Source organism: Eubalaena glacialis, chromosome 1 (genome assembly GCF_028564815.1).
Source record: "Eubalaena glacialis isolate mEubGla1 chromosome 1, mEubGla1.1.hap2.+ XY, whole genome shotgun sequence".
In the NCBI taxonomy this organism is placed as follows: Eukaryota; Metazoa; Chordata; class Mammalia; order Artiodactyla; family Balaenidae; genus Eubalaena; species Eubalaena glacialis.
The window spans coordinates 67920348-67948305 of NC_083716.1; the positions used below are offsets into that span (position 1 = coordinate 67920348).

Sequence of the window (27958 nt, forward strand, 5' to 3'; positions counted from 1 at the left end):
TAATTGCTAGTAGTTCAGCAATTCTCTGCTCTTAAAATAATGTACTTTAGGATTTGCAGTAACACTAGGACATTTCACCCGTCACCCCAAATCAAATGTTAAGCTGACACTCTGAAACAACTAAGACAAATCTTCAATCAATCCTTCAAAACATATAATACAGTTAACCCTTGAACAACATGGGTTTGAACTGCGCAGGTCCACTTTTATGAGGATATTTTTCAACAGTGAATATCACAGTACTACACCGTCCATGGTTAGTTGAATCTGCAGAGGAACTGGGAATACGGAGGGCCAACTTTTGATAAAAGTTATACACGAGTTAGTGCCAGCATTGTTCAACGGTCAACTGTTTTCCAAGTGTACTTGTTTTATAATAACATACTTTCTTTCTTTTAAACCTCATTGTAAAAATTATGTAATTGTTAAATCCAAGTACATGTGCAGTTGAGAAAAAAAATAAATTGGAGGTAGAGCTCCTAATGATTTTTTCTGCGTCTAACAAGTAAACTCATTCCATCAGCGAAGACTTAAGAGATAACGTCAGTAGAAAGTTTTATACAAAGTATTTGGTGTTTTATTTCTTTCCTAGAGGTGTGGAGTTATATATCTAGACATAAAAACTCAAGCTATCATGAAGGCCTTTTTAACTACTTAAGTTCACCTGAAATAAAGAAATACTTGTTTTTAAGACATTAGCTTAATGTTTAGTTACCGTGTATATGGGAGGTGCCCAATTTTTTTTTCTTTTTCTGGCACTCTGTTTAGAATGTCATGCAAATAATTGTTGCTGGCATTTTGTGAAACACTCAGAATAATGGGGAAGTGTCACCATAATGGAAATCTTGCAAACCTTTCCTAATGCTTCTGAGCTATATTTAATCCTAGTAATTCAAAAGATCATTTAGCCATCATCTCCAACCTTCTCAATATAGCTGCTTCAGATAAACTCTGGGTATATGCTTCTTGTCAATTATTTTCCTTATTTTATTTTATATTGTATATTTTCATGTAAGATTTTTATTTCCATATCTGACCTTACCTCTTTGGTTCTTCAACATAATTAACACCAGGGCTTCTGATTGTGTTGTGCAATCTAAAGCAATAACCACACAAGCTTCTATAAGGCCAAGCAAAAAAGAACCAGAAAAATTCTTACTGTATTTTTTATTCTCCACTTAAAGTAATAAAATAAATTGTGAAGCATATATATCATTGTTTTATAGAAGTGAACATTCATTGTTAGTGAATATTTTTTGTATTTTTTCCAGTGCAAAATTCATAGGAAAAAATAGTTTGTGACAGCTATAATTTCACCTTTAATTAAACAGAAATTACTGAGTTTATTAGATAATTAATTTTCCGAAAATGAACAATGTTTTTTCTTTCCTAAATATCTTTTCACTTTCACAGAACTGAGAAAAACAGCTCTGCAATCTAAAATTAAGCACCTTTAGAGAATGCAGATTAAACATGCATTGAATACATATATATTGTGTTTGCTTTTAAAAAAACTTACCAACATACTTGGAAAATAACAGCTTCTTAATGTGTCATTAAAGGGCACATCTGTGGATTTTTTAAAAACTGATCATTATTATGCCTTCCACATTTATACTTGCACTTCAGTTCCAGGGGAAACATGATGGTGATGATACACATGTGCTTTCTGTTGAGATGGGACTGTGCCTGGATTTATTACTAGGCCTTAATGACACATTCATAACTGAATGCTACAAATTAGGTTAAAACTCCAGTGAATTTATAATGAAGGTTTTCAGTACTTAATCTTTTTCATGCAAATGAACTTACTGTCCTTAATGTGGCTTAAATTGACTAATTTTAAGGCTACAGAAATGTGTCTACCAATGTTCATAACCCATGATTTAGGATTTAGACAAAATAATGTACTGTTCCCAGGTGCATCTTGTAAGAAGACTTCATTCATTCATTCAACAAACATTCTTGTTAACGTAACAGGTGCTATGTACTGTACCAAGGGCTAGATACCTCAAGGAATAAGATAAAATTCCTGCACTCATATATATTTGTTAGTCTACTAGAGAGATAGTTTCATTAGTATGTCACTAAAACACAGAAAGAAGCTCTAATGAAAACATATAAACCATTTTATGTGAACCCCAAACAACTTGGAACAAAGTTTGCCTTGTTCTAGGTCAGCATGGATTTCCTGAGGCAGGACATTTAACTAGTGTCTTAAAAGAATAGTAAGGAATTCCCTGGTGGTCCAGTGGTTAGGACTCTGCCCTTCCACTGCAGGGGGTACGGTTTTGGTCCCTGGTAGGGGAACTAAGATCCTGCAAGCCATGAGGCATGGCCAAAAAAAAAAAAAAAGAATAATAGGAGTTGAGCAAGCAGACCAGAGGGGATTGGCAATTACGATATTGTGATTTAGAATAAGAGGTATATCTTTGTTCTTTTCCTGTTTCTGGCACAGAGCTCCTAAAACCCTTGGAATATACTGAGTGATGAGGGCCATAAAGCCGTCTTTTGTACCTTAATGAGGTGACTTTGGGACCACCCCCGCCCCACCCAAGGATGGGGGCTGGTTGACAGGGCAACCAACCATGTGATTAGAACTTTTAGTTCCACCCCTTTACCTCTGGGAAGGGTAGAGGGGCTGGAGGCTGAATCAATTGCCAATGGCCAGTGATTTAATCAATCATGCCTATGTAATGAAGCCTCCATAAAATCCCAAAAGGATGGGTTTTGGAGAGCTTCTAGGTTGGTGAGCACATGGAGATTTGGGGAAGGTGGCATGCCTGGAGAGGGCATGGAGCTCTGGGCCTTTCCATACCTTACCCTCTGCGTCTCTTCCATCTGGCTGCTCCTGAGTTATAAAAGTTAAATCTAGTAAGTAAAATGGTTCTCTGAGTTCTGTGAGCTACTCTAAGCAAAATAATCAAACCTAAAAAGGAGGTTGTGGGAACCTCTGATTTATAGCTAGTTGGTCAGAAATATATGTAACAACCTGAAGTTGGACCAGCGTCTGAAGTCCAGAAGGGGGGAACCTTCAAATTGTAGCAGGAGCACAGATAACGATCTAGGCTTTTGACTGGTGTCTGTAGGGGGGTGGGAAGGGGCAGTCTTGTGGGACTAAACCCTTAACCTGTGGAATCTGATGCTATCTCCAGGTAGATGGTGTCAGAATTGAGTTGAATTACAGGTCACCCAGTTGGTGTACAGAGAGTTGCTTGTTGGTGTGGGGAAGCCTCCACAGACACACACACACACATTGACATTGGGTCCAGGAACCCAAAAGAACAGTCTAGGTCAAGGTTCTAATATGCCCACAGGCACAGAGGTATGAAAAAACATGGCAGATTTGGAAAATTGTAAAATAGATATAACTAAAGCATGAGGGACCTGCAGAGGAATAGTAGACGTCAGGTCTAAGAAGTTCACCAACGACCTTATTCTTTGACAGTTTGGATATTATGCTCTACACAATAAGAGGAAGGTGTGACTCTGCAAGGAAATAGCTTTATGAATACCTGTCTTGTGTAGCTTACCTGCAGAAAGTCAGCAAATCCAGGGAGAGGGAGAGGGAGAGAGAGAGGGAGAAGGGGAGGGGGAGGGGGAAGGAGAAGTTAACAATATGTTCTGGAATTACTGAGACCTTTTTGTTGTAGTTGTTTTCTCTGTGTGTTTTGAAGTAATAGAGTCTTTAAAGATTTGGGGTGGGGATTCATTTAGTAAAAATAGAAACCATTTCTTTAGTATTCTTTTAATTTCTTAGAAATATCATTGCCCCTGCTTGTTGATATTCTGCATATTTACTCAGCTCCACTCAGTTTTATTCTGGGAGTAGTAATCATTTTATAGAAAAAGTAAACATTGTTGTGCTATACTAATAACTCCCAGCTGTCTTCATGCCCTAATCATGCAAAGAAGGCAGGAGAGAAAGAGGTCTGGAGATATTCTTCAGAGTGAGCAAATTTCTCTGGGATTCATTTACTTCAAGTCAAGCAATCTTTTTAAAGCCCTTTTTATATAGAAGTCTTTTCAAAGATGTAGTGAGGTTATTGCTTTACAATATAAAATTATATATTTCACCGTTTTCATCATTTGCTAATTTATAATATTTCTGTAATTGTATTAAATATCGTACATCAGTGAACATTAGTTGAATGGAACACCATAGTTATATTTTTCTATATATTTAGGGCAGGTGATTTTTTTTAAGAGTTTCATAATCTGCATAGTATTGTGCTTAATCAGGATTAAGTATTCCATCATTATACATTTTATTTTTGTTTTAATCTAGAATCTTTCCTTAATTTCCATCTGTAAGTCACTCAAATCTAAAATCTAATCTACTGGAACTAGAATCTAAAATAAGATGCAATCTATAACATTTACTGATAAAAATGCAAAATTTTTATTTTACAAGATGAGCTATTAAAAAAGGTATAAGCAAAGTCACATCTGTATTTTTTCTTCTTAGTTGTCAATGTCTTTTATTCCCAATGTGCACATTATCCGCAACCAGAAATTAACATGAATTATAGTATGCTAGATTTGTGTGATTTAAAAAAAAACAAAAACATGAAACTAATTTGACCTGTTTACTTACAGAGAGCCATATCCTAGAAGATGTCAACAAATGTATCATAGCCTTGAGAGACCAGGATGCTGATAATTTAGATCGAGCTGCAGGTGCTATCAGAGGACGGGCCGCAAGAGTTGCTCACATTGTCACAGGTGAAATGGACAGTTACGAGCCAGGAGCTTACACAGAAGGTGTGATGAGAAATGTTAACTTCCTGACAAGTACTGGTAAGTCTCTGTCCCCAATAACAGCTGCTCTCTTCCTGACATTTGCATCTATATAACTACCAAATATTCATACATATGGAAAGAAGATCTCAGTCTGTGTGGCTTGTTTTGAAATAGATTGCTCTGATAGAGGCTTGCATCCTGTGGTTGTGTGATTTGAAATTTATCTCTGGCAAGTAAATATATTCACTGGAGAAAAAAGGCTTTTATAAATATATGCATTATATAAATTACCCACAGGCCTTTAGCCACTTATGAATGTTTATTAATGCTAGAGTTGTTAGGAGATATAATTAGGCCAGATGTGATAAGTATGTAATAGTTTCCAAGCCCTCTTTTAGCTGTCTGATTGGTAGCCCCCAGGTTTTTGTTTACATTGCTTAAACAGAGCAAACTTGTCCTATGTTTCCAGAGAAATGCTTTCTACCTTCTTTTGTAATCTGTTTGCAAAACACCATTTTGTTCTTTCACATAATCTTTGATTACTTAAGAAATACGGAACCAGGATTTTGTTTTGGTTGCAGCACTGAAGTTAATATTTTCTGAAATCAGCTAATAAATGCTTAGTTTTTGAATCACACATTAAAATGGTATTCTTATTTTAGCACTGTTATTAACATTTCTCCAAGACACTTACAGAAAATTCAAAGAAACATTTAAATTCATATGAATTCAGAAACAGTGGATACAGTTTGAATGAGGGCAACCAACCATTTTTAGAAATCATCATGGCAGTAGTTTTTCTTGTGAAAAGCCCTTGTGATCTGTGAAAACCTCAGGTTGAATTTTTCTTATTAATTACTTCATAAGAGGAGGGTGACAGTGGACCCATGATTCCTAAAATATTTGAAATTACATACTTAAATCATTGATCCTACCTAGAGAATTGTTCATGTTATGCATGGGGCGTATTAAATTTGGATGTACGTATTTGTTTTGTGAAAGGGGTAGAAGGGATGGAGATGGGTGATTTGTGGGGAGAGGAAGCTGCTCCTTGAAATTAACAAAGATAAGCTTATCAACAGTTGAATAGCCTTCATTAGGAAATAGTTCTGAAGAGCTATGCCACAAGGTAGGCTTGGCAAGTTTTGTAGAGAACTGATGATTAGTGTTTCTCTTTTCCTAGAATGTTGATACAGAACTCATTAATGAATCTTGGCGCATAGTTTTCTCAGTATCTCTTTAAAAATATTTCTAAAACAGTGAAATGCTTAAAATGTACTAAGGAAAGATGAAGGAGGTGTATTTGCAACTCTTGATATGATATTTCTATACTAACTCCTCAAAAGTCACTGGTGTCACGAATAGGGTACAGGGTAGTTGCTTTATCAGTGAGGTGCGACGATACATTTACTTGCTTAAGGAGATAATTGTGTGTTAGAGTAGTTCAGCATCTCTTCCCTAAACTGAATTTAACTGGTCCTTTCTTGTTGGTCAAAATCAAGTACAGAGTTCTCTGATTTTTTTCTACCTTCGGGAATAGAATTGTAAGTAAAAAGAAGAAGGCATCGGTGGTTCTCCTTTTAGCCAGTGAAAAATGCCCTATAGGGAACTGACTAAAGTCTACCAAAACGGTACCTATATCTTGCTTCTGCCTCAGTTTTGTAATCATATTGGTAATGTCTTGTGAACACACTCTTATAGTCACCATGTCTGTATGAGGTACTAAGTTTATAGTTTTATTCTCTATAGTATAGCGCCCATATCTGGACTTCATATGCAAAGAAGTGGAAGTGAAATTTTGAAGTGTCCAGAATGTGAAATGTGTTGTGGGAACACTCCGTTCACAATCAATTCTTATAATCTGAAATCAGAAAATAAAAACAAAACAAAGTTATTTACACATTTAATTACAATTTTGTCAATACCTGTATGATTTATGATGACCTTACAAGATAACTAACCAATATGGCTACATTATCATTCAATCAGAAGAGAGAGAAATCCTTTCTCCTCTAATTATTTGTATGTAACTTTAATTGAAATCCTCCAGGTAAATTATGTCCTGTACCCCAAATACAAATACAATAAATATGGAATAATCCTGGGTTAGTCTGTATAAGTCACATCTTATTAGTAATATAACAGTATAGTTTATGACTTTCCAATTTTGTTGTTTTAGTTTTTTACATTCTTTTTGGCTTATCTTAAAATCTTCTCATTTTGGGTTTTTTATGTCTAATTTCAAACTTTGCTCCAAACAGCTTTTCTTGAAATTTATCAAAAGCGTGCCTCACTAAAGGGAATTCTGAGCAATAAATTAGATGAAAATGCTAATTTGATCAGTTTGATCTTAACCAAAGCTGAAATATGTGAGCATTTTCTCTCCCATAGAGATATTGTCTATGAAAAATACTTCCAACTATTCTATCCTCCACAATTAAGTAACAGAAGATGTTCATCTTTGTTCACATCTGCTCATAACTTGGACTTATTATTTATAAATAATCATCAAATTAAATAATTCAAAATGTCATGTTTTATGTTATGAAGCCTTAATAGTTCATATTTTAGCAAGTGAATGGTCTGTATATGTGGCCTGATTTTCTCTTTCTTTCTTTTCCTTTTATGCAGTTCTCAGGTCTTAACCCTTTTTCCTGAAAATAACTCAATAAGGAGCTATTGTGAATTGTTCTTATTAACGAGACTTTCTTATCTTTGCACAATTTGCCTTTAAAGTACTGTCATCAATGATGAAACCTAGGTCATACTTATCTAAATCACAAAGAATGTTTTTGGAACATTGCACCTTTGCTTTTAATCAGACGTTGTGGCTCGTTAGCACATTTTCAAGATTTGTTGATCTTCTAAGTGTTTTATCAGCACTTAGAGAAGCCCTGTTACATTGCAGGATTTGCATTGTTCATAAAATCAACCAGCTGGTTTTCAGTGAAATGTAGGCAACATCTGCAATGCTGCATTTCATTCAGACTGAGGCGGAGTATTGTAATCTCCATGAGAAATTTTTATTCCACCCAATTCTTCCCTGTTACTAAGCTCCTCTACCTGTCAGGAATTCCCGATAGGGGAGAGAAAATATTAGCTTTTTTGTTAAAAGCAAGCCTTCTGGATTGCAATGTGAAGGCTTAGAAGTTGTATACCTAACATCAATTTCAGTTTTTTCACACTAGGCTGGGAGAAAACCTAAACCAAGAGTGGACACACGTAATATTTTTTGTGAGTGATTTATGAATTCTATCAATTCAGAAATCAGCAGGACCCAAAGCATCTTTTGCAAACACTCAAACTCCACCTGGTTTCAAAGTCAGCTAGGCTCATGGACCAAAACACAACAAGCACACAAATGAACCTGACCAAGACATCCTGGTGGCCTCCAACATTGGCAACTGGTAGTGATGGCAAATAAAGTGTCATTCATCAAGTACTCTTTCAGGCCCAAACTTGAACCCTTTCCCCTGTTTGAGTGGAGAAGAGTCACATAGCTGCAGTTTTTCTTCTTAAAGGCAAATGAGACAGTTGAGAACAATTTAGAGCCAATAAATATTTCCAAATTTTTGTTGTAAATTTTTCTTGTGACCAGTTGAAACAATGGATAGACTTTTAAGATGAATTTCTCTAAAAAACATTTTAAAAACTTTAATAGCAGTCAGTAATTCCGATCAATTTCCTTCATTTAATAGTTTTCATATACAAATAGCCTGCATTTTTGTAGCCTAATTAAAACATTTTTTAGCTACTGTCCTTATGTTGCATCTCTGTTTATAATCTTAAATGGCTATAGGATATAAAACAGAAGCTTTAGTTCCGGCAGTCTTTGCCCACTACAGTCCAGCAGAAGTTGAAACTCAGTGGTCCACATACTGGACGTGATTCATTGTGACTCAGAGAATTCTTATGTGTCCAGTAGAGTTTTGACCAACAAAGTTTTATGTTTTAGTATAAGAATTACTTTCTAATTATATATATGAATATATATACATATACACATGTACATACATATATATATATCCAGATTAATGGCCTATCGTAACAAATTGGAGGGTCTGGCAACACTAGAGCAGAGTTTACCATGGAAACGAAAATGGCTGGAGCTTAGTAGTGTCTTTCTTTTGGTTGAGACTGGGCCATAGTCTCCTTTATTACCTCTCATTATATGCCCAGTCTGCTTTGCTCACTTAATGTACCTACCTGAACTTTGCAGGCATTTGAATTCACCTAAACGTGAATTTCTGTTTTTTTCTTCCTAGCATGGGCCAAAAGGCACCTTCTACTCCATCTAAGTTGATGCTTTCCCAATCACATGGGCATGCCAAGATCATTTCTGCCTTTAGGTCTTGTCCATGCTGTACCTGTCATTTTGAATACCCTTGCGCCTTATTTATCACATCAAATTTTATCCACCTTTCAAGAAACAGCGCATACCCCCGTGTCCTCTAGAAACCTTTTTTTTACTCTCTCTGGAAATAGTGAGCTCTTCTTGGTCTCCTGTGCTGTAGATTTTAAAGGACTTGCCACTCAGGTACATTGTTCCAGGCAACTGTATGTTACTGATGAACTCTTCACGTATATTTATATAGAAATGACTTTTCTTTCAAAACAGAAGTTAAGTTATAGGAGAAAAGAAAACTCGTATCATTTCTCTTTGCATCTCTTCCAAAGCCTACCATAATGTCTTGCGTGTGCTAGATTAGAATGAAACAGAACAAAACAACTCTTGAATTGAACCTATATGCTTATGCTAATTTTATTCCAGCAGTGAAACACCTTTTCTTCTCTACTGGCCCTCTACAATTATAATTATTCTTTACAACTTTCTCAAATGCCACCACCTTTACAAAGGAGCTTCTGATTCCCTTTCAGTTAGAATTAATTGCTCCATTACCTGTGTTACCATGGATGAGCTTATCCTCTAGTTAATGCTTATTTCACTTTGCCTTGTATCATAATCAGCCATTTACATACAAGTTTCTCCCACTAGATTGTAACGTACTTAAAGGTAGATACCACACTTTATTTATTTTCATAGTTCCCATTAGCATTTTATGCATTGTAGGAGTACTCAAGTCCTTCTCCCAATTTTAAATTTAAAATTCGTTGTAAGATTATACTGTGACACATTCTACTACAGTTAAGCAAGAGGACAAGTTATCATCTCCATTTGTGGGGAAAAAAACCAAAAACAAAAAAACAAAACTCAAGAGCAGTAGACTATGTCAAAGGCTGGGGCAGAGGAAAGATCAGGGAAGTGATTCATTACTGTCCAGAGTCAGATATTAGCCATTTTCAGAGAACTTCAGGTCAGATTCTTAAAAGGTTCTTTAGCAAGCTTTTGAACAAGAGGTCATGACTTTTGTGTACACAATTACTTTCAAGAACCATCCTTGAACTGCATCTGTTGAAAGATCCCACTAAACCTATTTTCACTAATGGTTCCAGCAAATCCCTCTAAAGGGTAGCAGCCGTGCCTTCAAATTCAGAAACATATGCTGGCAAACTTCCTTCCCCTGGTAGCAGTCTGAGACAGGCCTCTGGGATTATGCACTTTCTTACTTTTGGCTTCAGCCCTAATCTGACACCCTTTAACACAGTCAGAGAGCATTAATAAACCACTTCTATCTGCATATCACTTGGCCAGCCTGGATAACCAGTGTCTTCTTGTTGGTGATGCCAAAATCAAAAGTTAAATGACAATTTAGCCTCTTTAAAGAAGAGTAAGATCCCCTGGCCTTAGAAGTACTTCTGTTGCTGCAGAAGTTTGGGACTTTGAACTAACATTGTGAATTGAGGAAAGAAGCTTCTAACTTTGAACTAACATTGTGAATTGAAGAAAGAAGCTTCTAGAGCTTCTGAGTGGAAAACCTGTTTTTTTGTCCAAAGAGACCTGGATTTGAATAGGACCCAGATCTAGTGAGCAGGCTGAGGGTACTTACTTATCTTGACATTTTAAGTTATTGGAAATATAAACTTGTCAGATAAAAAGTGCCATAAAAACTGAAATCTCCTATGTGTACTGGGTAATGCAAAGCCTTTTTTTGACATTTTTGATATAGTTAGATCCTAAGAAAGGTACATGGAATAATCTAAAAAGCCACTGTTAGTAATATCCTTATTAATAAAAAGAATACGTTCTGACACATTGGTAGAAATTTTATTGTCAAGGAAGGAAATGGTATAGAGGGCTTAAGGGTGGATTTCAGAGAATCATAAAGAGGGGCTGATACATTCCCAAATCTGGAAAATGTAAAATATGGAACTGTGAAGCTGATGCTAAATGGATAGATTAAAAATAGATGAGCTGAAATGGCATGGGTTAAAAGGAAGGGATCATTGGGAAAGGAAGTGGAGAATTTGAACATGCTGTGTGGGTATTCACCATGCAAAGATATTGTAGAGCTCTGGTATCTTCTTTAACTCTAGATCTCCTATTACCAGCCTCAGATGCATGTTCTCCAGCCAAAGAAGACATTATCTGGTAAGAGAAATAGGCCACACCTTTCTTTCTAATCTTATTTTTACAGACTCTCTGTAAAAAACTAATTCAGATTTATTTTATGGGCCTTTATATGGTAGGAATAGGTAGGAAGTAAAATAACTTAATGTAAGTGGTTTAGGCATGAAGTCCCAGTTTCAGCTCTAGATTGCAAACAACAGAATCTGACTATAAACCAACGCACATGCACAGGAAGGCTAGAGAACAAGAAGAGAAAACAGACAGACTGCAAGGGATGATGAATATAAGAACCGGTTGGTCATTCCCAAGGAGCATTTGTATGAACTGCCATTCCAGACCTCAGTGAACATCTAATGCCATTATTGGCATCATAACATTATGACACTGGACCCTACAGATGCTACTTTCATTTGCCACCACATTCCAGATACTTCCACCACAGAAATAAATTCAAAGCCAATCCCTGCTTTTGCCTCACTCTCCCTGAATTCAACTTCCTGAGCAGACGCATCATGTTAGCAGAATTTAAATCATATGCCCCCACCTTGATGATCAGCATTGAGGGGGAGCCACAAGTACTGGCTTTTGAGCTTCTATGGAGACAACATTCTGCCTCAGATTCTCATACTGGCAGACTTCTTGGCGCAGAAAGGGCTTTGGAGTCTGTGAGCAAAGGGAGATGGGGGTGGTAAGGAGCAGGAGAGGAGTAGCATCAAAAAGGGAGTGAAAGGACCCAGAGAAGGGAAATTGAGTACTGATTTTCCAACTTGGTTGGTCATCATCTATGTTGGAACAATGGAAATGCTTCCATCCATGTCACCCAAACAGGAGCACGGCCTTTCAGCAGCTTGTTTCCAAACCCATTTCTTTCAGATGGTTTATGAAATTTTAAAAATAAGTGTAAAAGCATGCTTTATGCCTGGTGGTTTTATTAAATGAGGTATTATGACACCACTTTAAATCTAAGTGTTTCAGGGATGATGTACCTTAGAATATACGTTGTGAATGTGATTCTATTACCAAGATAGTGGCAAAGTAAACATACAGGTGTCTGTGAAGTCTTGTGAAAAGTAGAAAAATGGATCATTCAGGGGTTTCTTCTTTTTTTCTTTCTTTAACGGCAATAATGACAAAAAATTAATAGGCCTGTAATCCTATTATTGTTCAACTACAGTAATACTGTACCAAACTATATCATTTTATTTTAAACCTAAAGGGATGGGGACTTTTTTTTTTTTTTTTATAATGAAACTCTCTAGGAGTTAAGCCAGCATTTTATTTATTTTTGGCTGTGTTGGGTCTTCGTTTCTGTGCGAGGGCTTTCTCTAGTTACGGCAAGCGGGGCCACTCTTCATCGCGGTGCGCGGGCCTTTCACCGTCGCGGCCTCTCTTGCTGCGGGGCACAGGCTCCAGACGCGCAGGCTCAGTAGCTGTGGCTCACGGGCCCAGTTGCTCCGCGGCATATGGGATCCTCCCAGACCAGGGCGCGAACCCGCGTCCCCTGCATTGGCAGGCAGACTGTCAACCACTGCGCCACCAGAGAAGCCCCGGGATGGGGACTTTGACTTCATTCATTTTAAGACTTACTAAGTACTAGACATTCTTTTTAACAGAGGAGACTAGTGCCTTCTAAAATCATAGTGTTTGCACAGCCACTGGGAAAAGAGAAGTGGCTATTCAAGGCCAGAGGGGATCAGAGGCTCTGGGGTCATAAACAGTCTTAGGTCTTTCCCAGCCCTTCTGAGGGCTATGGGCATCAATATCTCAACACCCCAGTAACCCTCTAAAACACACCCTTCCTAACAGCTGTTAGGAAGCTCTGGAATAGCCTTTTATCACCTGGGTAATCCAACAATTGTCTCTTTATAATAGAATTACTGTAAAATGTTTTATAAACTGTAACATAGTCTATGTTTTTAAAAGGTAGCTAATATCTGGTAGGAATCTCCTTCCTTCTACTCCATCTTGAAAGTCCGATTTATGAAACTAATGAAATAACTCCAGTCATTACAATTATCTGTTTCATGTATTAATAGTCCTCAGTTGTAAAGACAGGTTAATTTTACTTTTTTAGAGATCGTTATATGTGGCCTGGAAAGTCTGGTTATACAGTTATTGATGTGAGCTGGTAAAACTTTTACATACTCGTCTGAAAAACTATATTTGAGGTTCAAGGTCACTGAGTCTAGAAAATAAACTGAGGTGGGGCATCTCTCAGATTTTCTTTCTTCTGGCTTTGGAGAGAGCATAAACCATGTGAAGTTGAATGTATGAATCAGACTGCATTTCCTTTGGTGTTAAGTAATTGGTGTAGATAGCAGAGCTTAATTGGCAATAGTTTTAGCCATTTCATTCCCAGCCTCTCCTTCCCAGCTGTCCTTCATGTTCATTTTTCTGGGATTCCTCAAATGTAGTCCTGCTTGGATGAGGGTGGTTGCAATAGCCATGATGATATTGCCAAGTTTCCAAGACAAGAGTAAGTGTAGTAAGTGAAGGATTAAGCATTTCTAAGATGAACAGTAGGTATCTACTGCCAAAAGAAGGCAGTGTTGCATTTACACTATCAGAAGGCCAATATTTTCAAATGACAGTGTTATCTATAAGCTTTATTAATAGATGTGAATATTTTCACGTAAAGTCCATATGTAAGTCGTTTATCATGATTGGGTGAGTTAAAGATTATTTCACCTCTTGGTGAAAACTGTAAACTTGGGGAATACTATAAACTTAGTGGATATCTCAAGATCTTCAGTGAAGGAAGAAAGGATTGTTTGACTGAAGAAAGGAAGTATATTTTAAATGATAGCCACAGTTGGGATAACAATGCTGGGAGTAGAACAAGTGGAATAAAAGAGTCTCTGGAAACATTGATCAGGAGTCCTGTTTACCCAGCTCAGTAAGGATGTAGTTCAAGAAAAGCCAAAGAGATTTTAGGCATGTGGAAATTCTTTCCCACCATGTGCCCATGCTGATTTCTGCTGACATATATTTTCATTTCACATATTTGAATTTTCTAGCTCATGGTAATTTACAACTTCCTCTTTTGTCAATTACAAAAGAAAGCATTACTGCTTAACAATCCCACACAGCAGGCTAAGGGCCTGGGAATAAGTTTCTTCTCCTGAAATGTATTAGTAACCCAGCAGTATCTTAGAAAGTATAATATATTCTGGTGATCATCCACCATTTAATTTTACTGTCTGCCAAAGCCTGTAGCAGTTAAAGTTAAGTGAACAATTTATATTATAAAATTTCTCTGATGATATAAGGATTATCATTTATTATAAACACTGCTGCCAGTATTTCTTTAAGATTCTAGATATTTTAAAATTGATTTTGAATGTAGGTTATAGTGATTTAACAAAGGTTAAAGGTACATTCCTTTACTACTTTTTTTTTTTTTTTTGCTGGTAAAGCTTAGTTTCTTATTTTTACTTTTTTATTTTTATTTTATTTTTTTTATACAGCATGTTCTTATTAGTTATCTATTTTATACATATTAGTGTATATATGTCAATCCCAATCTCCCAATTCATCCCACCACCACCACCACCACCCGTCCCCCGCTTTCCCCCCTTGGTGTCCATACATTTGTTCTCTACATCTGTGTCTCTATTTCTGCCTTGCAAACTTGTTCATCTGTACCATTTTTCTAGATTCCACATATATGCATTAATATATGATATTTGTTTTTCTCTTTCTGACTTACTTCACTCTGTATGACAGTCTCTAGGTCCATCCACGTCTCTACAAGTGACCCAATTTCGTTCCTCTTTATGGCTGAGTAATATTCCATTGTGTATATGTACCGCATCTTCTTTTTTTTTTTTTTTAATTTATTTATTTTATTTATTTATTTTTGGCTGCTTTGGGTCTTCGTTGCTGCGTGTGGGCTTTCTCTAGTTGTGGCGAGCGGGGGCTACTCTTTGTTGCGGTGCCCGTACTTCTCACTGTGGTGGCTTCTCTTGTTGTGGAGCACGGGCTTTAGGCACGTGGGCTTCAGTAGTTGTGGTGCACAGGCTTAGTTGCTCCGCGGCATGTGAGATCTTCCCAGACCAGGGCTCGAACCCGTGTCCCCTGCATTGGCAGGCAGATTCTTAACCACTGCGCCAGCAGGGAAGTCCCCAGTACCACATCTTCTTTATCAATTCATCTGTCGATGGGCATTTAGGTTGCTTCCATGACCTGGCTATTGTAAATAGTGCTGCAATGAACATTGGGGTGCATGTGTCTTTTTGAATTATGGTTTTCTCTAGGTATATGCCCAGGAGTGGGATTGCTGGGTCATATGGTAATTCTATTTTTAGTTTTTTTAAGGAACCTCCATACTGTTCTCCATAGTGGCTGTATCAATTTATAGTCCCACCAACAGTGCAAGAGGGTTCCCTTTTCTCCACATCCTCTCCAGCATTTGTTGTTTGTAGATTTTCTGATGACACTCATTCTAACCGGTGTGAGGTGATACCTCATTGTAGTTTTGATTTGCATTTCTCTAATAATTAGTGATGTTGAGCATCCTTTCATGTGTTTGTTGGCAATCTGTATATCTTCTTTGGATAAATGTCTATTTAGGTCTTCTGCCCATTTTTTGATGGGGTTGTTTGTTTTTAAAATATTGAGCTGCATGAGCTGTTTTTATATTTTGGAGATTAAACCTTTGTCCATTGATTCATTAGCAAATATTTTCTCCCATTCTGAGAGTTGTCTTTTCGTCTTGTTTTTAGTTTCCTTTGCTGTGCAAAATTACTACTTGCCTTAAAATTCTTATGTAACTAGAAAGAGGAATTAGATTACTGATATTGATAAAAAACAAAATTATTTTTGAGGGAAGAAACAGTAAGTTAAAATATTGTACTTCTCTTACCATCTCCCCTACCGTGTTTATTTATTCTCCTTCTACCAACTACTTCAGTATGTAAATAGTTATTCTTTCTTCATTAATTTGTGTTTATTAATGTATTCATCCTATCTTCACAATTACAATCAAATAATTTTGAGCTCAGGGACTAACAGTGTGTTTTTTTTTCCTTTTTCATCTATTTAAAAAGTTAGCAAGAAGGCAGATTCACAAAATATTTCTACCTCACTCTAGTTTAACATTGCTTTTATAAAACAGTAAAGGGAAACAAAAGGAATAAGCCCATAATGTCAAATGCATGGGTGTGGGCTCATCAGAGAAAAACAAAATCCAGAAGATAGAAAGCAGCTGGAAACATGCAGGTAGATGGAAAAGAGCAGCAAACACCTCAATCCAGGGTATGCACAAGCAGAGATCGTCAGAGAGGGAGGGTTCCAGCTCTCCTGTTAGCGTCTCCTGTTTCTGAATTCTGGAAAACAATGAAATAACATGGCCTCACATTCAGTGAGAAAATTAATTTGAACTTAGAACACTACTTTCATCCAAAATGTGTGGCAAAATAAAACCTTTTTGTATACGTAAGAACCCAGGATATTTAAGTTACACAAACCCTTTTGGAGAAATGACTTGAAAATGTATTCAAGCAAAATGAGGAAAAATCAGAAATAGTAAGAATGTGGAGAATTGAAATAGTAAATCTAACTCAGAAATGTAATGAATAAAATGACAGGATGGCAGATCTCTAGCAGGTCTAGAAAGCGACTGATCCAAATTAGAATAGAAAGTCACAGGCTGCAAGAAAAAATAATTCTAAAAGGAGCCTAGAATACATTTAGACAAACAGAATCATTAAATTAGTCACATGATAAAGAAAGCAGTTCACTATACTCTCCAAAAGATGTCAGTATATAAGTCCCACCTAGCTAGCTTAGAATATTGTGAACCCAACTACATAATCCTAAAACTTTAAAACTGTCTGGCTATATTGTTATCAGCTTATGCTTAACTATTTGTATTTGTTTATTGTCTGTGTTTGTCATGTCTTTTGTCATTGTTAAGAAACTAGATTTCATGTCACATGGTAAACGTTACCTATTATGCCTATTATGAATATGTATTTATATATATATGTCTGTATAAGTGACATACACACATGTACATATGTGCATATGTTTATATCCATTTATGATAGTAATATATACAGATATATTATCTTATTATATAATTTATTATATTTAGTATTAGTAACTATATATGTATAGTGCATATGATACATTATATACAAAATGATTGTTTTTTTTGCCTGTGTGTTTAATGGTCTTTGTATAAAATAGAGTTATCATACAGAACAACCTGGACAGATCCATACTTACCTCCAGAGACATCTGGAAGTCTAGTACTGACTTTGGCTATGATAAAGATAATTGACTAGCTAGTAATTTATAATGCATTGTCTAAAGTACGAAATCCCTCTGGTGGCACCCAGGGCCAGCTTATTTATGTTGTTCAGGGATGTGTAGATTGATGGCTTACACCTATTTCACTGGTTTCATAGCTCGGCTTGGCTATATGACCAGTGGGGCATAAAAGATTCTGCTAGAATCTTTTGCCTTAACTGTCCTAAAACCACAATTTCTTGCATATCTCTCTTGACAGGTCATAACGCAGAGATGAAGTGCATCCTTTGTGACTAAGGAAAGACTTTGTATAGGTGTGCCTGCAAATGTCCCAGGCCCTGATGCTGGCTTGTACATTCTTTCTCCTGCTTTGCTGCATGCTTTATCTTGAATAGGTTTTATGTGTGTTATACAGAATTTTGCAGACCCTTTAAATTCTTCAACCTTGTATAATTGCAGTCATAACTCATTTATTTACCAAAAAAAATGTATTTGAAGATACCAAGAAGAAGCACACACACACTCACACATCTACCTTAAACGTACAGAACAAGGCAAGTGGGCAAATGGTTATATTTGGTTTTGTTAACTGCTTTTTTTCCCCTTTTTTGAAGGTCTTCAGTAAGTTTTCATAATTGGACATTATGCAGCCAAAAGTACTGGATCATGCTATATTTTCCTCAGAGGACTTTCTAAACTCTGAAACCTTAGTGGCTAAACTTTCATTTGATTTAGAATAACTGACTCACACAATACATAGCAACAGTGAATGGACAAACATTTCTCATCAGTACTGACTCAGTCTTTTATGGCCTGTTTCCGTCAATTGTGAGATCATTCCACCCAATTACCATTTCACTACTCTGCCCCCTTAAAAACTCAGAGCTATATCAAAGCTTATCCTTTCTATATTAATAGTTATCTATTGCTGAATTTTAAAAAATTTCCCTAAAAGTTAGCAAATTAAGGCAGCAAACATTTACCGTCCTGTGGTTTCTGAGATCAAGAATCTGGGAGCAGCTTAGCTGGGTGATTCTGGCTTAAGGTCTCTCATGAGGTTGCAGTCACGCTGTTGGCCTGGGCTGCCCTCATCCAAGTCCCAGGCGTGGCTGGACTCATTCACACGGCTGCTGGCAGGAGGCTTCGGTCTCTTGCCTCGTGGGCCTCCCTTATGTTGCCTAAGTATTCTCCCAACGTGGCACCTGGCTTCCCTCAGAGCAGGCAATCCAAACAACAGAGAGAGAGAGAAAGAGAGACCCTAGGATGAAAGCCAGTGTTTTTGTATAACCTAATTTCTGAAGTGGTATACCATCATTTTTGCTATATTCAATTTGTTAGAAGGGAGTTACTGAATTCAATGGATTACTAAGTTACTTAAAGACAGAGTATGAATATCAGGAGGCAAGGCCATTGAGCCATTTTACAGACTGCTTACCACAACTGCTAAGTGTTTTATATTCTGGATATGCTCAGTCTATTTCCATGTCCACAAATAGACTATACTTTTTGGAGTGGTTATATCTCTCAACCCCCCTGCTTTCTGATCTAACATCTAATTTTGGAAACATAGCAAAGAACCTGCCATACAGTAGACAATAAATATATGTTCAATGGATGAATAAATAACACAATACACAGCTCACCTGGGAGCCTTAATAAAGTTGATTGATTGACAAAGCAGAACAAGGAGTCGTCTCCATGACTACTTCATGCTAGATGCTTTGACCTGAATCTTTCCTCCATGGTTCTTCTCTCCATGTGCAGCCCTAAGGATCTTTCAGTGGAGCAGTTAAGAATGCTCACAGCAGAGCGAATTAAGACACTTTGAAGTGTCTCACAAAAGCTGGTATATGGCGGCTACCCAGACAGCACATTCTCAACAAAATACCCAATTTATGTTGGCTAGTTAGAGCAATTTACAATGAAAACACAGAATTATTCTATACATTGAATGTCACAATTCCATACCACCAGTGGCATATATTGCTGTGGTAGAAGACATGTGGCTTCCTGGGGAACTGAGGAATATCAGTAATTGTCCATTCAGGGCTTCTTCATTTGGCCATTACCAGTGTGAAAATGATTTCTATGGAAAAGATTACTTTTAAAGATTATTTTGATAATGCAATTTTTTAAAGATTGCAACTATTGCAGAACAAGTTAGTATGGTTGTGGAATTTGTGAATGGCTCTGGAAAGAATAACCTGCCTTTTATCTTCTATCATGAGCCACTGCCTGATGATTTATCTTTCTCTTTCTAGGTGTATTAGTTATCTATTGCTGAGTAACAATATCACAACATTATCAACGTAAAGCAAAACAGTTTAGTACCCCACAGTTTTTGTTGGTCAGGTATGCAGACAAGACTTAACTGGATCCTCTGCTTAGAATCTTGTAAAATGTAAATCAAGGTGTCAGACAGGGTTGTGGCCTCATCTCAGGCTTGACTAGGGAAGTATCCTCTTTCAAGCTCGTTCAGGTGATTGGCAGAATTCAGTTCCTCGTGGTTATAGGACTGAGGGCTTCAGTTTCTTTTTCTTGGCTATCTGTCTACCAGAGGACACTCTCAGCTCCCAGAAACTTCCCACAGTTCTTGCTATGGAACTCTCCAAAACAGGGGCTTGTCTTCTCAAAGTCAGCAAGAAAGAGACACTCAGTAAGGCAAGTGCTGTAATCTTATGTAATATAATCTCATAATCATGTGTACATAATCACATATATTCCGTCAACTTTCCCATATTTTATTGGTTATAAGCAAGTCATAGTTCCTGCTCAAACTCAAGATAAGAGTATTATGGTGGCCACCTTAATGGTCTGTTGGACATACCAGGGAAATACTTTATAGCTTTCAATAAAAGCATGCCTGAACCTAATGAAACAAATAGACAGGCCTAGAGTAATTCCTACAGACTTTAATGGGGTACATGGCAAGGCTGATTCTGAACTAGCTTCTTCTTTTGAAAAATAGTTTTTCTCTTCATTGTATATGAATTTAAAAGTAAACTTGATTCTTTCTCTAATGAAAACCACATTTACTATAAATATTAAGTTGGCCTAAATATAATAACTGATTTTCAACTGTTCTGACCTATAACATAATTTTATATGGGTCAACCTGATACTTCCCATGTATTTTGTTTTCTACGTTCCAGGGAAAATCCCTATAAACAATACTATCATGGAATAATATACATTGTATAAATGAAGAAATTGAAATTCACTGGGTTTATGTGATTTGTCTAATTTTACAACAGTAAACAGCTAATTAAGAGATTGGAACAATATTGAAATACAGGTCTGTGGTTCAAAGCCTGCTCTTTTAACCATTATTCTAGGACTGATTTTAAAAATATAGATTAATTGATTGAATAATAATTAATTAATCAATTCTGTCAGCACATTTTACCTAAGATGAAGTTATATCTTCATTTTTTGCAATAAGCATTGAAGAAAGAGTAAACATGGGGAATAAAGACAATATTCCTTTCTGAGTCTGCTCCCAGGCTAATTCTCTTTCATCTTTAGGTGCTCTTGGTACTTTTAAGTTTGTTTTGTTTTTTGTCTTTGGCATTCTGCAGTTTCACTATGATGTACTTAAGTGTGGATATATATTTTATTTATATTGCTTGGTATACATTTTGCCTATTTGTGAAATCATGTCTTTAACAGTTTTAGAAAATTGATAGCTATCCTCTATTCAAATAGGTAATTTCTTCGATTCTCTCTATTCTTTTTCTTTCTGAGACTCTCATAGTATACATGATGTTTGTTCTCATTCTATCCTTTATATTCTTGATCTCAGGTTTATATATTAGCATATCTTTGCTTCACTCTCTGTACTGAAAATCAAATAATTTCTCTGTATCATGTTTCCAATTCATTAGTTTTCTCTTTTTTTTTTGTTATTCTTTTTCCTATTGATTTATGTAAGTTCATTTTATTTTTTTAATTTATTTTTATTTATTTATTTTTGGCTGTGTTGGGTCTTCATTGCTGTGCGTGGGCTTTCTCTAGTTGCACGAGCGGGGGCTACTCTTCATTGCGGTATGCGGGCTTCTCATTGCAGTGGCTTCTCTTGTTGCAGAGCACGGGCTCTAGGCGCGCAGGCTTCAGTAGTTGTGGCACATGGGCTCAGTAGTTGTGGCTTGCGGGCTCTAGAGCTCAGGCTCAGTAGTTGTGGCACACGGGCTTAGTTGCTCCACGGCATGTGGGATCTTCCCAGACCAGGGCTCAAACCCGTGTCCCCTGCATTGGCAGGTGGATTCTTAACCACTGCACCACCAGGGAAGTCCCTTTTTTGTTAGTTTTTAAGATAAGTTTTAGTTTTACAGCAAAACTGAGAGGAAGGTATGGAGATTTTTTTATATACTTCCTGCCCCAACACGTGCATAGCTTTCCCCATTATCAGTATCCCCCACCAGAGAAGTACATTTGTTGTAATTGATAAACCTACATTGACACATCATTACCACCCAAAGACCATAGTTTACATTAGGATTCATTCTTGGTGTTGCACATTTTATAGATTTGGACAAATGTATAAAGACATGGATCTACCATTATAGTATACAGAGTAGTTTCACTGCACTGAAAATCTTCTGTGCTCTGCCTATTTATCCCTCCCTTTCCCCTAACTCTGAACAGCCACTGATCTTTTACTGTCTCCATAGTTTTGCCTTTTCCAGAATGTCATGTAGTTGAATCATACATTCTGTGGCCTTTTCAGATTGGCTGCTTTCTCTTGGCAATATGCATTTAGGTTTCCTCCATGTGTTTTTTGTGACTTGATAACTCATTTCTTTTCAGTGTTGAATAATATTCCATTGCCTGAATGTACCACGGTTTACTGATCTCTTCACCTACTGTAGGGTGTCTTGGTTGCTTCAAAGTTTTACAATTATGAATAAAGCTGCTATAAACATCCATGTGCAGGTTTTTATGTGGACATACGTTCTTAATTCCCTTATATAAATACCAAGGAGCACAAATGGTAGACCATATGGTAAGAGTATGTTTAGTTTTGTAAGAAACTGCCGAATGGTCTTCCAAAGTGGCTATACTATTTTGCATTCATTCTGACCAGCAATGAATGAGTGAGAGTTTCTGTAGCTCCACATTCTCACCAGCATTTAGTGTTGTCAGTATTCTGGATTTTGGCCATTCTAAAAGGTGTATAGTGGTATCTTGTTGTTTTAACTTGCATTTCCCTGATGACATGTGATGTGGAACATCTTTTCATATGCTTATTTGTCATTTGTATATCTTTGGTGAGGTTTCTATTAAGGCCTTTGGCCCTTTTTTTAATTGGGTTGTTTGTTTTTTATTACTGAGTTTTAAGAGTTCTTTTTATATTTTGGATAACAGTCCTTCATCAGATGTGTCTTTGCAAATATTTTCTCCAAGTCTATGACTTGCCTTCTCATTCTCTTGACATTGTCTTTCACAGAAGAGAAGTTTTTCATTTTAAGGAATTCTGGTTTATCAATTATTTCTTTCATGGACTGTGCCTTTGGTGTTGTACCTAAAAAGTCATTACCATGCCCAAGGTCATCTATATTTTCTCCTTTGTTATTTTTCTAGGAGATTTATAGGTTTTTATTTTACATTTAGATCTATGATCCACTTTGAATTAATTTTTGTGAAGGATGTAAAGTCTGTGTCTAGATTCTTTTTCCTTTTTTTAAAATATTTATTTATTTTGGCTGTGCCGGGTCTTAGTCGTGGCACGTGGGATCTTCGTTGCGGCATGCAGACTCTTAGTTGTGGAATGCATACAGGATCTAGTTCCCCGACCAGGGATTGAACCTGGGCCCCCTGCATTGGGAGTGCGGAGTCTTACCCACTGGACCACCAGGGAAGTCCCTTCTTTTTTATTTTTAATGTGGATGTCCGCATGTTCAAGCACCAATTGTTGAAAAGATTATCTTTGCTGCATTGTTTTCCCTTTCTCCTTTGTCAAAGGTCAGTTGACTTTATTTATTTATTTATTCTCTATTCTTAATTTTCTCTTCAGTTGTATGTTATATGCTAATCCATCCTTTCTGGTTTTTTAAACACATGTATTTTTGAATTTTACATATTTGGTAGATTCTTGCTGTTTGGCTTTGAACAAACATAAAACTTCCTTATACTTCACTCTTTTCATACGTAAAATGGAAATATAAAAATTGTTTCAACCTCGGACAGTTGTTGGATAATTTAATCATTTAATATATTTAAAGCTGCTCTTAAACAGCACCTGGCCTATTGTAAGTGATACAGGTATATATGTATATATTTTCAGCACATGAAGTCCTTGAGAATCTAAATCTGATACTTGCTATTCTGTGAATTCTTAGGAGGATTTTTTTTTTTTTTTCTAGAGAAAATACACATTTGCTTCTACAGATCTCAGAACACATTAGCCCCATTCCAGAGTCCCAAGTCTAATCAAGATTCTTCTTTTCATCACCTCCATTTACCTACTACCTAAGTCTAAATGCCCATTACAGTACTAATATGTGCCCTAAAAGGCAATTATTTCATATTTGGTTACAACACTTTCTTTTTCCCTTTCAATAAGTCTCCTTTTTTTTAAAAATTAATTTTGTTGAAGTATAGTTGATTTACAATGTTGTGTTAGTTTCTGGTATATAGCAAAGTGATTCAGTTATATATATATATGTATTTATATTTATTCTTTTCATATTCTTTTCCATTATGGTTTAAGATATTGAATATAGTTCCCTGTGCTATACAGTAAGACCATGTTGTTTATCCATTCTATGTATAATAGTTTGTATCTATTAATGCCAGACTCCCAATCCATCCTTCCTCCACCCCTCCTCCCCCTTGGCAACCACAAGTCTGTTCTCTATGTCTGCAAGTCTGTTTCTGTTTCATGAATAAGTTTATTAGTGTCATATTTTAGAATCCACATGTAAGTGATATCATATGGTATTTGTCATTCTCTTTCTGACTTACTTCACTTAGTATGATAATCTCTAGTTCCGCCCATGTTGCTGTAAATGGCATTGTTTCATTCTTTTTTATGGCTGATTAGTTTTCCTTGTATATATATACCACATCTTCTTTATTCATTAGTTTGTCTTTGGAATAAGTCTCCTTTCTTATTTAGATCCTGGAAATGTGATAAAATGTTTTTTTGTAAGTTATTATGTAGTGATCAAGTAATTCAAATTGTTTATTCTACCATGAAACTGCAAGCAAAAGTCTCTAGTCTTGCCATTACCAGTCATACAAAACTATCACAAGAGAAGCTACCCAGGAACAATTTTTAGTTGCTACAAATATACTTACTATCCAATTTATTTTGCTACATTGCAACAAATTGGAGGATGTTTTCTACATTTTTTCTAATAAGAGGATAGGAAGCTATGGTTTCAAAGTGAGTATTGTTTAAAATATTAGTTTAGATGTTAGATATTTTAATATGATTCAGAAGCTTTCTTCTATTTTACTTTTTTTTTTTACTACATAGCTTGTCATTATATAAAGGACTTCCCAAAATTAGTCTTGCTATTTCATGAAAAACTCAACCAAATGAAACTTACCAAAGCGAAATCACACCTTTGTTTTTAAAGGCCATACCAAATTTCCAAACTTCCAGCTTTTTTGAGTACATTTTTTCTCAAAAATAGGCATTCTCATATTTATTTAAAAGAAAAAAAAATTGTCCCAGAGGCTTGAAAATTATTTCTAACTGACAAGGATACAGTAATTCCTCTCAGAATGAAGTGGTAGGAATAATGACACTGAGGAGTAGAGCACATCAGCCATTCATACTGCTTGATTTAAACTTAGTCATCAGCCAATATATAATTAAGCATTTTAATCTTTGATACCTTTGGTTAATATATTTTCAGAGGGAATGTGGCTTCGAGGTTTTTATGATGCTATAGATTTTCCAGAAGCCATTGACATATTCCACTGCAGTGGGCCAAATTGCCTCTAAACAACATTCTAGCCTTTATTGTGTCTTCTGGCATTTTGCTTTTGTTCCCATCATGTAGTGTTATTTAGTGACAATATTATCTCAACAGCAGAAATTATGATTGGGAGTGCTGCAAAATATTTTATGGCTGAAAATACGAAGACTATGCCATATATATTTTTTAACGTTACTAAAAATCTTTAGCCCTTTTGTCCTGCTCTTATCCCTTAACTGCATCACTCTCCTTCTGTATTTTGAAATTTACCTGTGGATTACATTTAATATACTTCCTAAAACATCTCTTAAGTACAGTTAGTGCAGGACTAGAATTTTTTCTCTTTTTCAAATTTCCAATAAAGGAACATGATTTGCTATATACTTGTGGGCAAGAAAGCATTCATGTTTATATCTGGATACTCTGAAAATTCTAAAACCAAGAGGGGTTGAGTATGAGGAGCCTGTAGTCATGCTAAGTGGCTTTCAAACCAGATGCCTTCTGTCCATTGCCAGCATCATTGGTCAGTTTGTCAGAGGATAGTTCCTTCTACAGAAATCATAAACTTTAAAAAAAAAAAAAAAGACTGGTTTTGGAACCATAGAGAGAAGACTTTAGATGAAGAAAGTAGTGGTATCTGAACTTAGGTTTATGTAAATCATTAAACAATGGCAAGAATTTTGATTTTTTTAATTTGAAACATACAAAAATATGCAATATTTGATTTTATGGAAGCATCATGGCACAGTAAAATTACTGACTTTGAAGATTACAAGTGCTTGTCTTGGCTTCGGACTTTTGTCACTGGTTTTGTGTCCTTAGGCAAAGTGCATAATCTTTCTGAAAAGTAGTATTCATATGTGTAAAATGGTGAACTCATGATAGATTTGTTGTGCGAATTAAGTAATACAGTGAAAAGCTTGATGTATTTTGCTCACAGTTTTCAATCAACAAATAATTCTTTGGAATTAGTGGGCACTGAACAAAGAATTTAACAAATATAGTATTTTCCGAATATTATTGAATATTGAAGAATAAGTCCAGAATATTGAAGAATAAAGAATAAAGATCCTATGATGTAGCTTATAATAGTACCTCAAATAGTCCATTTCTCTTGGTGAATAAATCAAGGAATTAATAAATTACATGACCAGTATTTATAAGATAGAACCTATTTCTTTCCTTCTATATATAGATGCTTCAAAATATATTGTTAAATAGAAAACGGTCTCTTTTATTGATGATCACAGTAAGCAACTGATTATTTCATAAATTTTGGACATTGTTCTCTAAAATTCTGTTGACTCTATGGAAGAGCATAATATTTTCTTACATTAAAAAAACTTCTCTTTCCTCACCCATTAGTACATTAATTATGGATTTAACCGTCTAGAGATTTTGTAAGTTTGAAAATGTTTGATTTGCAGTTCTAGTGTTTATAAATAAACAGTTTTCTAAATAAATAAATGAATGCACTTTTCATTTGCTCAACTATTTGTTCATTTGCTGTTCTTTATTAAATGACTGATCTATGCCAGGCATTTTTCTGACCTCTGGGGAAACAGTGGTGAAGACCTGATCTTCAAAGTGCATGTCATTGATTTAGTCTAAAAACCTTGCTAAAAACAGTATAAACTAGGCACTGTTTGGATTGTTAAAGTTTGCTGCAAGAATGAAATGTAATCTATGACCTAGATGAGAACTACCATCCACACCTAAGAATCAGATAGGTTTGAATTAGAACCTTGGCTCTGCTTTTGAAGTCTGTGTGATCTTAGGTGAGTTATAAACTGTCCTTGTACCTCAAGCTCATTATTTTGAAATAACTTGTTATACACACACACACACACACACACACACACACACAGGTAATGATGCCTACTTCTTAAAATTGATAGGAGTATTGGTCTTTCTGCTATGATTTCTGAAGACTTATCATTCCATTCTGTTTCCACAATTTTTTTCCATCTGAGCATGGTACCAGTGGTAGGAAACAACCCCCTGATGAGCCCTCAGATTCAGCAGCCATTCTCAATTTCCAATTTCCCTCAAATTGTTTTTAAGAGTTTGTGTATTATTGGTATTATTTTTTTCAATTAGGTCACCCAATTCATATACTTAAATAGAATATAGAAAGTATTTGTTTTCTATTGGAATTTTAATTTATGAGGTTCATTTAACCATGCATCATTGCAAAAGCAAGTATGAAAAGGTAAAGGCAAAAGTAATTATGCATTTTAATGTCTGCGTGTTTACATCTATTTTCTTAGATTTTATTCTGTGGCTCAAACATTTTATTCTGTGACCTGAAACATTTTGCATAAAAAGAAGTCTAGAAATGTAATTTGCTATGTCCATCATTTCTTCCAACTTTAGTAATAACTACTGATGAGCCGCACATTTAAGAAATATAGCCTAAGAGGCATGTGAGTATCCAATTAGTCCTATTTCTTCTTAGGACCAACAGTACTCTTTTATTTATAGTTTTAATAGCTTAATTTTGCTGATGTTATAATTTGAAATGAACTTAGTCGAAGTAGCCTCTGACACCCAAAGATGTCAG

The 27958-nt window shown here is 35.9% G+C and overlaps 1 protein-coding gene across 1 annotated transcript in view; it reads left to right on the forward strand.

Annotated features, from left to right (window-relative positions):
* CTNNA3 (catenin alpha 3) overlaps positions 1 to 27958 on the forward strand; it is a 1728069-nt gene that overhangs the window by 1315670 nt on the left and 384441 nt on the right. The window contains exon 13 of the mRNA XM_061197871.1: positions 4600 to 4800. Coding sequence (XP_061053854.1) covers positions 4600 to 4800 — 201 coding nt within the window. The remainder of the gene's footprint in view (positions 1 to 4599; positions 4801 to 27958) is intronic.